This window comes from Perna viridis, unplaced genomic scaffold (genome assembly GCF_037379345.1).
Source record: "Perna viridis isolate PV_CMFRI_1.1 ecotype Kerala unplaced genomic scaffold, ASM3737934v1 SUPER_16.18, whole genome shotgun sequence".
NCBI lineage: Eukaryota > Metazoa > Mollusca > Bivalvia > Mytilida > Mytilidae > Perna > Perna viridis.
This window is the reverse complement of record NW_028288521.1, coordinates 32,319-46,668: the sequence shown is the minus strand read 5'-3', so window position 1 is coordinate 46,668 and position 14,350 is coordinate 32,319. Positions and strand designations below refer to the sequence as shown.

Here is a 14,350-nt window from a genome sequence, read left to right as displayed (position 1 = left end):
AGATAGATGGATAGATAGATATATGATTGTCGATGCCACTGCTGGTGAACCTATGGTCTCCTAGGGTATTCATCATCCCAATAGTCAGACTTGTCTGTCCCAAAATTATATCGGATTTTTATTTATTTTATTTATAAAAAAATGTTGTCTTGCAAATTTAAAATCCCTAAAATAGTGAGGCTTCATTCTTAATATACATAGTAGAACTCATTAAAAATAAATATAAACAAGTACCTTAAAACTTTTGAATAGAGTATCATAAAAGAGAAATTAGTTGTTGCTTACAATGTTTTTAATGTTCTATATTGTATTGTCTTAAAGTGCTTTGACATTTTTTTATTTTGTTTTAGTGTTTATAGTTTTTGTGTGTGAAAGCCTCAGGGAAGATTAGCATGTAAACTAACTATGTAACCCTCTTGAAATTAAGATTTTATTACCATTAGTATTATAATTAGTATTTGTAGTATGTGCTGGTCTCAAAGGGCAGAAGATCGCCAATTTCTCAATCATTTTTGGAAGGGGATGTAAGCATAACAAATTTTGTCTGATTTTTTATCTTTCAACTCAAAGCAGACCCTTAAATACCTCATTCTCTAATAATACAATTACTCCCATCGCAAAACATGTAAATGTTATGCAATAAATTAACAATTTATAAGAAAATTCGCACTTTTTGGATTTGTAGTTTTTCTTTACATGTTTGCAAAATAACAGCATTTTGAGTAAGCGGCAGATTTTACGGTTTCACTTTCGAAAACTTGGCATCGATGTTTGGAGGAATCATTTGATATAGAAATAAGGTTATTCCGATTAATAGATCGATAAATCTAAAGTTGTTGTTGGTTTTCCGTAAACAATTTCGCATTTTTCGATTTGTATTCTTTTATTCTCTTTTTGTTTGGGGGGGATGTTTTTAAATAATCCACGAGACATTGAATGCTGTCGTAAACAGTGTATGGGATATTTGCGGTTTTTAAGTAAAGGAATTTGTAAATGCCTTGCATATTGATAATGTTAAAAACGTGATAGTTGTATCTATGTCTCGCCAATGCGCTCTTTGTCATGAAGATAGTGGTTTAGTTTAAACATATTTTATTTGCGTAATTATGCAAAAGGGATTAGAAACAAGTTACACAAACTTCTTAAGTCTTCTCCCATATACAGTGTGTAACAATACATATTGAAAGCATGCAAAAACAATACAATAAATACATAAACATAATATTGACATGATATAACTAGCAAATATTGTGATGATGTGATGATGTATGTGGTTGTTTTAAATATACTTACAGTATCAATGATACTGATTATACAATATGGAACCTCTTAGATCCTTTTATATAATTATATACATGACTAAAAATTATTGTATTTTGCTCATCGGTAAGAGCGGGTGACCACACGTTAAGGTACTTAAATTTACTCGACAATTTTCCGGTAACCAATTTAGATTAATATGGAGTCTGTTTCTAATATCAGAATAGTGAGGACATTCAATGAAAAAATGATTTGAATCTTCAATGCTAGCACCACATCGGCAGGATGGATCAGTTATAATGTTAACTTTCATGAGATCATAATTTAAAAAGGAGGCCGAACATCGTATTTGTGTTAAAATAATGATTAATTTACGATTTCCAAACTCGAAATATTTAGGAACTCTGTTTGTCGGATTAAATTAATTTTTAAATTTACCTATAGATTCAATGTTACGGGTAGACAAATTGAGTTTATTCCATAACCGTATAGTTGATGGTAAAAACGAGTCTTGTGTCAAAGACAGTCGACAAAAAGGATGTATCAAGTCATTTCCATTACGTAACGGGTAAACTGTTGTACTCTGAATTGTTGGTGGGATCAAATTGTATAAATATTCTCGAGCATTATTATGTTGAATACTATAGAACAACTGTAGTTTTCTTCTTTAACGTCTTTTTGCTAGAGTTTCCCATCCGATTTCACTATAAATTTTTCGTCGTGCACTAGTAAAGATTGTAAGTCCAGTTACTATTTGAGCAGCTCTAACTGCAATTGTTCAAGTTTATTGCAATAACCCACGCCCATATTGTCCCAAACTTCACATGCATATTCAAATAACGGTCGAATAAAAGTAAGATATAGTGATTCAAGATTTTTTCTTCCTAAACTATACTTAAGTTTCCGTAATACATTTAAATGTTTCGATTCATTTTTGATTATACATTCAACGTGATTATTCCATTTTGCATCGTTACAAAATGTTACACCAAAATATATTTTTATCATTAAATACAAGGTTTATTTCGGGAGTTTCAATATTAAAAAACAACATAATTTCCGTTTTGTCAGGATTAAAAGACATGAGCCATTTTTTGGACCAATGTCTTAGCTCTCTGAGGTCATAACCAATCACTGTCTCTATGTGTGATAAATCACGATCAGAGTGTCGTCTGCAAATAGGCTACATAAGGACAACAGATTTTCAGCAATATCATTGATATATATTATGAATAACAGAGGACCTAAAACTGAGCCTTGAGGCACACCAGATGTAACGTTGCAAGGTTGTGAAGACGATTGTGTGATTACCACCCTTTGTTTTCTATTGTCTAAATAACTCTGAAACCAATTCAATAAATTTCCACATTTACCATATGACTTCATTTTGTGTAATAACCCATGATGCCATACTTTATCAAAAGCTTTTGAAAAATCGCAAAACACAAAACAACTTACCTCCTTATTTTCTTAAGAATTTAAAATACAATTATAAATTTCTATTAGTTGATGAACTGTTGAACATTGTGGAAGAAAACCAGACTGATATTCATAAATGAGCTTATTTCTTTGTAAATGGTTAAACACGTTTATAAGCAATGCGTTCCATCACTTTTCCAACACAACTTATCAGGGATATTGGCCTATAATTAGATGGAAGAGAATTGTCTCCTTTTTTGAAGATCGCAATTACATTTGTAATTTTCCAGCTGGTAGGAAACTTACATTGTTCTAGGGATTTCTTAAATATAATTCTTAAAGGAATTACTACTTTTTCGGGGCATATTTTCAACATTCTATGACTTATCATGTCAGGGCCAGATGCTTTATGGGGATCTGATATTTTTATTATGTCTACGATTTCAGATTCATTTATTTCAAGTTCTGTTAAAAAAATATTTGTCTTTTCTTCAAAATCAGGAAGAGGACGTCCAGAGAGGAAATTAGACTGAAGTATTTATTAAGCAAATGACATTTATCGTCGTCTCTGTATGCGGTATCACCAATATTTTCGTCATTAATAATATTTTTAAGTGGGGGTATTTCACCAGAGCCCTTTTTGAGTTAGCAGCATTATTGAGTATAATATTATCCAAACTTTTTTCGAATTTTTCTTTTAAGTATTTTTTAAGATTATTTACTTTGTTTCTTTGCTTTTTGTATTTATTAATGTCAGTTTCTCTTTTAGTTTTTAGGGCCTTTTTACGAAATCAGTCCCTTTTTCGAATTTCCTTTCTCAGCTGACTATCAAACCACGGTTTATCATTATTGCGTATATGAACTAATTTTGTTGGGATACTCTCCCTTGCAATACCAATTAACCTTTGGGAAAAGGTTTTACACATATCATCGACATCCTCGGTGTTAGACAAAAGTTCGTCCCAATCAACATTATCAAGTTGTGACGAAAAATGTTCTAAATTAATATTATCATATTGCCAAATTTCTCTTTTGAATGATTTTTGTACATATCTTGGACATCTTAGAAATATTATTAGGGCATCGTGATCACTTATTTCTGATGGTACTTTAAGTACATTTGTTAATGAATATTGAATTGTATCACTTATTAGTATTGGGTCTATCAGTGTGCTACTGTGATCAGTCACCTTTGTCGGTTTATCAATTACATTTTTTTAAATTGAAGAGATTCATTGTGTCATATAATCTATTATTGTGGAGCCTAAATAAATTCAAATTCAGATCACCAGTTATGACAATATTTTCGTTAAATTGGTAACTGTGCTCTATTGAGTTGTCTAAAAGTCAGCGTCCGTCCATTCTGGTCGATAAATACAACAAAGTACAAAACATTGACCTTTACCTTTTATCTCTACCCATAATATTTCGTCAATGGGATTTTCGAGTTCACCTTTTCGTATCATTGATATACCATCCTTTACAAAGATCAGTATACCGCCACCGGTATTGTTACGATCCTTACGGATAATATTATTAGAAAAAGAATGGAGCTGCAAGTCATCATTATTGACACTTGGATCTAAGTGAGTTTCAGTAACGGTTACTATATCAAATTCATCTGTGAAATTTTCTAGAAAGTTGACCTTATTTCTCAGACTACGGATATTGATATTGTATATGGAGAATATAGATTCGTTAACACTAGAGGTAGATCCACTTTCCGAATTTTGACCCAGGTTTGTTTCAATATTGCCAATAATAAGGACGTGTTCTAAAACAAACAATAGGAAAATAATATTAATGTTGGGACTTAAGCTTTGGAGAATGCAAAGAGAGACGACGAAAAATGAACACCTAAAATTTGTGAGTAATATTTCTGTCATATAATTATCATTAGTTTCAGAGGTATAACAAACTGTCTTTAATGAATAATCACGAAGATTGAATAAGCCAATAGCCGCCCTATATTGTTCAATACAATTACCCATTTGGTCTCAGTTTAAGAAAAATACACACAAGCAGGCGGCTAAACGGCAAAAAAAGAAAAAAACCAAACAATACTACGCAACCACACACATCATCAGATTTCACGAAAGTAAAATTCAAAAAAGAAATACAAATTATAACTAAACAAAAATGAAAATAAAACACGGTTTGCATTGTAAATAAGTGTCGTGAAGCGTTCTTGGGAATTTGGATAATATTCTAATATCATCGTCGAAAAATAAATATACTTAACTTTTACTTTTACTACGGTTTTTGTGAAGGTACATACTATGATACTTTACAGTATTAGGTCTGACTTTAAATTATTATAAGTTGTTCAAATATAAATGAAAGACGCAGTTAATGTACAATGATTAATAAATTCAAAAGAACAAAAACAAACTTTTCTTAAATCAAAGCCACTTGATAACTATAATATATTATTCTAGTATTTCTTTTATTTTGATATAAATATCATATATATTTTACACATCACAATTGGTTATTCAACTGACCACTATTTTTTTTTCAAATACCCGTTACGTTGTGAGACGCCCCCTAATTTAACTAAAAGAGGCCATCTAAAGGATTGAAATAAACAATATTAAATCATAATGATAAGTTTGTTATTTGTAAGATTGACAGCATATCATTTAGTGAAAAATGTTATAAGTAGTTGATAAGCCTAACGATAATATATGAGATTGAAGAGATTAAAAAAGACCGAGGGAGAGATACCAATTGCCATCTCTCAATGTCAATTAATTGTACACGTACATTTTTGATAGGTATTCAATGACACTTCTTTCGATTGTGTATTGAAATCGATCAGTATAGTACGTCTAGTCATGGATAAAGTGTTAAGGTCTATACTTAAAGAGAACAAAAAGAGAGAAATAAAAATAAAGTGTGCTTAAATACAGGTAATAAGTCTAATAAACAGTTTCGTTAGTGTTAAGAGTACACAATAATTGATTGTAGTTTTATATTTATTCGTGTGGTGATATTTAATATGGAATGATTATAAGGAAACAAATAATTACTTAATGATTATTTTGATTATAGTCATCCTAATTGCAATTAATTGATAGATAAAAAAATGGAAAGGAAAAAATTAAATTACTATTTGCGAAAGACAGCATTACAAAAGTTGAATTTATATGAGATAAAAATTCACAACTCTATTACTTAAACCATAATTAGAAAAATAAATATATAAATGTATATCAACTGTTAATAATAGCAGTCTTTCTATTAGTATTTCGAAGGCATTATAAGTTGTAAATTATAGTAGGCAGTCATTTAAATTCGAAAAATAGAGACAACAAGTTAATTTAACAATTTTGTTTGATTGGATAGTTTATCCCCCGTTTTGTTGAGAGTCGTTATCCTCATTGGTATCCGGATTGCGGCCAGATTCTGATCGAGCGTGGCGAACTGATCGGTCAATACCTCTTTCAAAGTTAGAGATGTCCTCAAAGTTTTTTTACGATTTTTTTCCTGCTATCTTCAAATCTTTTAACAAAGATGCGTCCATCTGATGTCCAATATGCGTGTATTTTGTCATTGTATTTCAACTGAGAGAGTTTTTTGGTAAAGTCCGTTCTAAATTTGGTAAGATTTTCAGTAATGAAAATACCATCTGCATTGTTTTTCAAATACCGGGGGGGGGGGGGGTATTTTTGTTTGAATATTTTACCCATTTTTTGCAGATAATTATAAAGATTATATTTGGATGTCCCCTACGTTCATGAAAAAATGAAATTTATTAAAACGGTAAAACCGTAATAAAAGAAAAATTAACTAATATCTTATAGATTAAAAAAAAACATAGAAGACATTGATTTCCCTTTCTTTTGTCGGAATTCAACTCTATTCCAATTACACTTTTCTGCAAATTATCTTCATCGACAAGATGAAATGTAGATTGAAAATGTGCTTGAAGTTATACCACATATATAGTTTAATGTAACTCAAAGAAGTTTTACATCATGGTTTTCTTTATTTTCTCACAAAATATTTAATTTTATATAGGTGTCTGATAACGGATAAACATGCTCCGTGTTTTTCAGGTATTTCTATTCTCAAGTATAGTTTACATTCGCACCATTTCAGGTCCTACCAACACGAGTTGATAAACCAATCTTTGCATCGACTGCATGCTTATTTCCATTAAATGCTGCATGCTTATTGTGTCTTTTTGTGTTATTGTTATATTCGGAAATAGTGAGTATTATGTAATAATAATTTTAAACATGAAAAAAAAAATGCTTCATTAGTGACACTTAAAAATTATCATAAGCTTATACAAGTTTCAAACTTTTTTATATCTTCGGTTCTAATCTTGTGTAAATTCCTGGCCGAATGTAAATTACAACCTACGTTTGTTGTGTAGATACAAAATGATTTATAACGGTTCAGTATATAAGTTATATTCAGGTAAGTATTAATATAAAAATAATTGTTTTTTTTTTCTAAAGCAATGCATTTGAAATGCATTTTTGAATTTATTTCAATGTTTTCTTATAATTAAAAGAATTACTTATCGTTCTTTGATTTTTACTTACATGCTAGATTTCAATAAATATAGTTCTTAATTGTAATAACAATTTTTATCTGTTTTTTTAAGAAAAAAAATGCTTACATCGTACTCTTATCTCCATTTCTTATTTGATGTCAGAAGCCATTAGAACATCCAGAAAAACCTGATATCAACATTAATTTATCTGAAATAGTGCAAGAAAATAACACTGATTTACGAATAATAGTTCTTACGTACAACAGATTTCTGTCCCTTCGGCGATTACTCCATTCTTTGAATAATGCACATTACTTTAACGACAAGATCGTTATTGATATATGGCTTGATCGGTCTACAAATGGAGAAGTTGACAACAAAACATTAGAGGAAGCATTAAACTTCCAATTTGATAAGGGTGTTAGAAACGTGTTTATCCATAAACACCATGTCGGTATATACGGTCAATGGATGGGAACCTGGCAACCAAATTACCAGACACAAGAAATTGCAGTTATATTTGAAGATGACACATCAGTTTCTCCTTGGTTTTATCGATATCTCCGGCTCGTCCATAGACAGTACAGTGATCGTGACGAAATCAACGGCTTTGCTTTGCAAGTAAACGTAAAACATGGATCAGTAAGTGGACAACTTAATGTATCTACAAATAACGTTGTATTTTTGTACCCAGTCATTGGGACATCTGTTTTTTCCCCGAAACGGAACAACTGGATTAGATTTCGGACATGGTACAAAATTATGTCTAAAGAGCCATTTATTCCATTAGTCCCAGAAATAAAGAAACCAAACGGATGGTACACTGATTTTGTTTTCCGGAACAGAACTGACACCATGTGGGAAATGTGGCATATATATTTTGCTTATCACAATAAAGAATGGACATTGTATCCTAATTTTGGTTACAATCTAGCACTAACTCTTAATTGGAAAGATAAAGGTCTTCATTTCGATGGCAAGAATAAAGGAGGTGACAATATTAAAACAGTGAAAGACTGGGATGACAGATTTTGTTTCCTACCAACAAATCCAGTCTATATTGATACAAATGGTATTGCTATAGCAAATTCAGAAATTTAAAGAAAAATTTGGTAGAAAAAAAATCTAATAGTGATAAAGCAATTTTTTAAATACCTCAACTCAAACATATGGTTGGTAGAAATCACAGCTAATAACCATAAAGACACTTAATAAAAAAAAAATACCAGTTTTATATATTGTAAATTTCGATATACTGTACACGTGTTTCAAGGAGTAACGTCTCATCAGCAGCATTAAAATCAAATATGTAGGAAGATCATAGTCAAAGTATACAAGAAGTACTTATAACCAAACCTATCGAAAGAGGAAGCCAAATCAATCACCGAGAGGTTCTACCATATGTAATAAAAGAAATGAAGCCTCGGTGTTTTACGTATTTTAAAATTTGGAATATTGCAAGATTTCATAAATAGGGTAGATAAAATATGTTATTATTTGGGGTCAGAGAAGTCGACTTTATAAATAATTCGTCGGAATATTGTTTTAAAAATGAATCATAAAGTCGAACAAGAATAAATAATGTTATCATAGTGCCAAACATTATATTCATGAATAATCTTATCATAATAACGTCATATTAACTGTTTGTATTTATATTTATATGAAAACAAAACAAAATGTCTGAATATTTCCTTAACATATTGAATATGAAATACATGCAAAGTTCTTGTATGATTAATGAAAATGAAAGGAGATCATAATATGAAAGAACGACAGGTTATACATGATCCGGTGACAACAATAGACCGAAAACACAGACACAGTACAAATTAATGTCACAATTACAAGTCAGCCTACACTTACAGATCCACGGTAAAGGAAAACTATTGAAAAAAATTATTTTCGTTGTATTTGAAGTTTGCCACCACTGATGTTTCGGTATTTTTTGCCGATATCCATCTTTCTACTTGAAAACAATTGCGGAAAAAAACACAATTAAAATTTTTTTGTTTCTTCATAATCTTACTTCAAAGAAGGAAGCAGAAAAAAAAAACAGAACCGTTTAAACCAAATGTTTTCTTTTCCTAAAGTATGATCATTTTACCAGAGATTGCTAAGGAGTAATCAAAAGAATGTAATCTAGGGACAAAGACCAGACATGGAAAACAGACATACACAACAAAGAACACAAAGCAACAAAAATTATACATACAAAGTAACAAAAGCAAATGAGCAACTCGTACTCCACTAAAAACTGGGAGCATGGACCATGCGCACCGGTAGGGGAAACACCCGCCGAGTTCAAGCATAGTCACTGTTCACGTAAAAATAAGTACCCACAAAAAATAAGTTGGTATACCGTCATGGGGATTTTTTTTCTTATGCCTCGATCTAAAACTAATAAATAAATAAACTTTTTGGATTTATTTGGTACTTAATTCAAGAAATTCATGTCTGTCAAAACATGATATTTTTTTCTGTGAAATAAAAAACTTTTTGTTTATACATATTGACAAATATTCGTGTTTTGATAAATTTCCATAGCTACATTATATGAATGTGTGCTAGCAAATCCTACTGGACCCACTCCTGTACATCATTACGTACTGATTTTGATAAAGGCTAGATTCTGTAGTAAACACCATATATTGTCAATGTTAGCTTCTGTTGAAGCAAATAAATATGATTTTGGAACTTCAATGACAAAATGCATAGCGCTTTATAGTTTATTTCTAAATTTCTTAGTGAAATAATTATTTTATAGATACAGTCCCAGTATGGGATAAACTTCCAACTTGTCCCATACCCCATTGCCCAAAGCCCCATTCCCCATTGCCCATACCCGATTGCTCCATCCCCAATTCCCCTATTACCCATTTGCCATAGCGCCATCCCCCATTCTCGCCGAGTTTGAGAATTACCGAAATCACGCGACATTTGCATTGTTGACAAGTATTATCGCCATATATATATAAAAGTCTAAAGGAATCTGCCAAACCAGCTAACTAAATGGGAATCGGATCGTCCAGTCATGACGATGCAGCATAAACAAAAAAATTATACAAGTCTAAAGAATTGTACAACGATACCGATAAAGATGTTAATACACTATAATAAATTATATAATGTGCAACATTTTCTGTCAACAAATGACCTTCTTCAGTGCTTTAAATAAACTGAGTGTGTATGAAAGTAAACGGGGAAACGCTACAAAATATTTAACAACGTGCACTGCAAGAGTGCTAATGTAATATATTTACTCCACTGTCCCATCTGTGGCCTTCATTATGTTGGTGAATCTAAACAGCCTTTTCACAAGCGCTTGAACAGACACAGGAGAGACTTAACAAGAAAGCCTTTACTCCCAGCGAGTCAACACTTCAGATTACCTAACCACTGTCGCGATGATTCCAATAAAATCAAAATCTTCATCGTGGAACAAAACACGATCTAGAGCGATCTACAGTGAGTGAAGCGGGGGGGATTTTGGATAAAAGAACTCCGTGTTTTACACCCACACGGAATTAACAAAAAACTTTAAGTTCTTCCTATTTTGTGTAGTTTCTTATAACAGTGTTTGTAAATATTTTTAGTGTTATAGTTCAGTATTCAAGATCAACACACAACGTGTGTCTATAACACAATGTTCAAGATCTTTGTTACTGTCGATAAAACTTTAAACGTCACAGGTATTCACCTGATTAGGTAGTTAGTTGTGTTCACAGACCATTTACTTTCATACACACTCAGTTTATTTAAGGCACTGAAGAAGGTCATTTGTTGACTGAAACTTTTGCTCATTATATATTTTATTGTAGTGTATTAACAGCTTTATCGGTACATATAAAATTGTGAATGAATTTAATTTCTAAAATGATTCTTAAAAATTGATATTCTTGTTTTATTTCAAATTTGTAACCACTTTTTTCCAAATGTATACATATTCAGTCCCACTGCCACAAAATAACATATTTATGTAAATTGTATGCGCGCAAACAAATTCAATTTCAATAATGGATTGATATTATTGTTTAAAATGTAACAATTGTCAAAATAAGCATCATATTTTTATTTTAATTTCAGTCCAATTTCTCAAAAATGACATATTTCTGGAGATTGTAAGAGTGCACACAATTTTAATTTCAATAATGGTCCAGTGTGTGACTGTGACACATTAATTTAGTCAATTTTCTCAAAAATGACATACTACTGCAGATTGTAAGGGTGCGAACAATTCTAATTTCAATAATGTTCCAAAATTATTGTTTAAAAAAAACTAAAAATGGCAATATTAGTATCCGGTTGGTGGCTGCGACACTCATATTTCAGTCAAAAATCTTCAAAATGACATAGTTTTGCAAAGTGTATGCGTGTGAACACTTTCAATATGACTCTTAGTCATGAAATTATTGTAACAAATGTTAAAATTGTCTACATCAGTATTATGTTGATGGCTGTGATACATATATTTCAGACCAAATTCTTGAAAATGAGATATTTTGTGCAAATTAAATGAGTGTGAACACTTGAAATTATCTTTACGGTCCTATATTATTGTTTAAAATGTAAAAAAATTGTCAAAATAGGCATCATATGTGTGTGGCTTTGACTCATTAATTTTAGTCCAATTTCTCAAAAATGACATATTTCTGCAGATTGTATGAGTGCGAACAATTTTAGTTTCAATAATGGTCTAAAACTATTGTTTAAAAACCTAAAAATGGCAATATTAGTATCAGGTTGGTGGTTGCGACACTCATATTTGATTCAGAAATCTGCAAAATGACATATTTTTGCAAAATATATGTGTGCGAACACTTTAAATATACCTATTAGTTTAAAATAATTAAAAAAAAAGGTTTAAAGTGTCTATATCAGTTTTATGTTTATGGCTGTGATACATATATTTCTGACAAAATTCTTGAAAATGAGATATTTTGTGCAAATTGCATGAGTGTGAACACTTGAAAGAGTAATCAAGGGAACCAAGGTTATAGCGGAAATCAAAAGAATGTAATCCAGGGACAAAGACCAGACATGGAAAACAGACATACACAACAAAGAACATAAAGTAACTAAAATCATACATACAAAGTAACAAAAGTAAATGAGCAACTCGGACTCCACTAAAAACTGGGAGCATGGACCAGGTGCACCGGTAGGGTAAGCGTCCTCTGCTTTTCTAGAAACACCCGCCGAGTTGCTCATAAAAAATCAAGTCCGGGGTAGACAAACGAGGAAAGGAAAACTATGACCCGTTGAATAAATCAGTTTTCATGGTGCTGATGGATACACCATAACGATCCACGCGTTCATGATGACGACCAACCATGAAACTTCTGTAGTGATGACTTCAATCTTGTAGCAACATAACCCTGTTCCAGAAGCCTATTTGTTAGAGTTCTAGCGCGATACAAGAAGTCTGCGTAGTTTCGGCAAGCTCTGGCATAACGTATGAGTTGTGATATGAACACTCCATACGCAGGAGCTGAAGAGATGTTGCCACAGATGAAAGGAAAGTTGAAAATTCTGAATGAAAAGTCATCACGTTTGTCGTAAAGTTTGGTCAATAGTTTTCCTTTACCATTGATTTCTAAGTGTAGGTCAAGATATGAGGCTGACTTCACAGTGTCTGTAGTATCTTTTATCTCAAGTTCTTTTGGATAGATGCGATGTATCAAATCCCCGAAATTAGGATTGTTTAAAGATAACACGTCATCTATATAGCGGAAACTGAGATTGAAGGATCTAGCCAAACGATATTCTTTCTTTCTGATCAGATCAGCTATAAAGTCAGCCTCATAAGAGTGAAGGAATAGGTCAGCAAGTAAAGGAGCACAATTTGTTCCCATTGGAATGCCGACCGTTTGTTGAAAAACACGTCCACCACACTGGACAAATATGTTGTCGATTAAAAATTCCAGCAATTTGAAAACATCTTATTCGGTATATTTGGAAGATGATTCGGAAACAATGTATGAGGAATCTCTACCAAGTACTATTTTTTGTTTAGGCATACCATCGTTTTTTAAGTAACTACAATTTATCATGTTTTTGAGTAGGGATTATAACTGCTGAGTATCGGGAATAGAAGTAAAAAGAGTTATAAAATCATAAGCTGGAGTTTATGAATCCAGTACATAGACTGCAGATGACAATCGTCGTCTTGGGTAGAGAGACCTGTGTATGGTTTCGTTCAGAATAACTAATTCTTGGAGTTCCGTACTCACTTGATCAAACATTCCATTTGCGAATATGTCAACTCAGCTGCCGTTAATATTAAATTTGCCCTGAGTATGGTACATGTTAGTTGTAAAAATCAATATACTCTCTATAACATCCAGTTTGCTTAGCATATATTTACTCTTTTTTGGCAATCTCGCAAAGCATAGTTTTTCTTGAATTCACTTTCCTGGAGATGACTTGCTATTTCTGTCTTAAAGACTTCATATGCGCTCGTATTCATTTCTACTACCGAATTGTTTCTTGTTTTACATATTTTAGTTTGAATGTTTTTTTTTTATCTTTTATTTGTTTTTCAATAGCCTGGGTTTTACAATCCTCCTAACATCCACCATCAGACTAAGGTGTTGGGAGGTTATATTGTTATATTACTACATATAGGTATTATAGACTATTTTTTGTTACAAACTTGCAGAAATAAGACTAATAATAACCCTATTAAAATACAGGCACTCCCTATTATTCCCTATACACACACCTTTACACACACACATACTCACTGGCTTTCACTTGTACATGTATATACTCAAAAATAATAACATTTTATAAAATAAAAAAGCATTTGACTGTCCATATAAATTTTAATGATTCATTTAAAATAGAAAAGGAATGTCATTCTTGGAATATGCTTTGTAATGGAGCCTAGAATTGTTCATATTTTCTAGTAGTGTTGTTCTTATTTGCAATCAATAGTTCGAAAGACTGATACTGCTTAATCTTTGACTTGAAACCAATAAATGTTGGAGTAGTCTCCTTCAACTTACACTTGTATAAGAAAGTTTTTGCTATAATAAAAATAAGATTGAAAAACAATTTTTTCTCTGTAAATCCTAGTAAAATCTGTTCTTTACTAAAAGTAAAGTTATCATCAAAATTTCTAATGTTTGTTGAAAAGTTAACCAAAAGTTATTAGTGATA

General features: G+C 31.5%; 1 protein-coding gene across 1 annotated transcript; it reads left to right on the top strand.

The window, feature by feature from the left end:
- The first annotated feature begins 468 nt into the window (after positions 1-468).
- LOC148596428 (uncharacterized) lies at positions 469-8,825 on the top strand. The gene is made up of 3 exons (XM_088564551.1): positions 469-524; positions 6,784-6,894; positions 7,349-8,825. Exon 3 carries the CDS (start codon positions 7,658-7,660, stop codon positions 8,285-8,287), a length of 630 nt encoding a protein of 209 aa, XP_088420677.1. The 5' UTR covers positions 469-524; positions 6,784-6,894; positions 7,349-7,657; the 3' UTR covers positions 8,288-8,825.
- The last annotated feature ends 5,525 nt before the right edge of the window (positions 8,826-14,350 follow it).

Bases quoted from the DNA above. Each gene is read 5' to 3' on its own strand.
- LOC148596428 (XM_088564551.1), top strand. From the start codon at position 7,658: ATGGGAACCTGGCAACCAAATTACCAGACACAAGAAATTGCAGTTATA.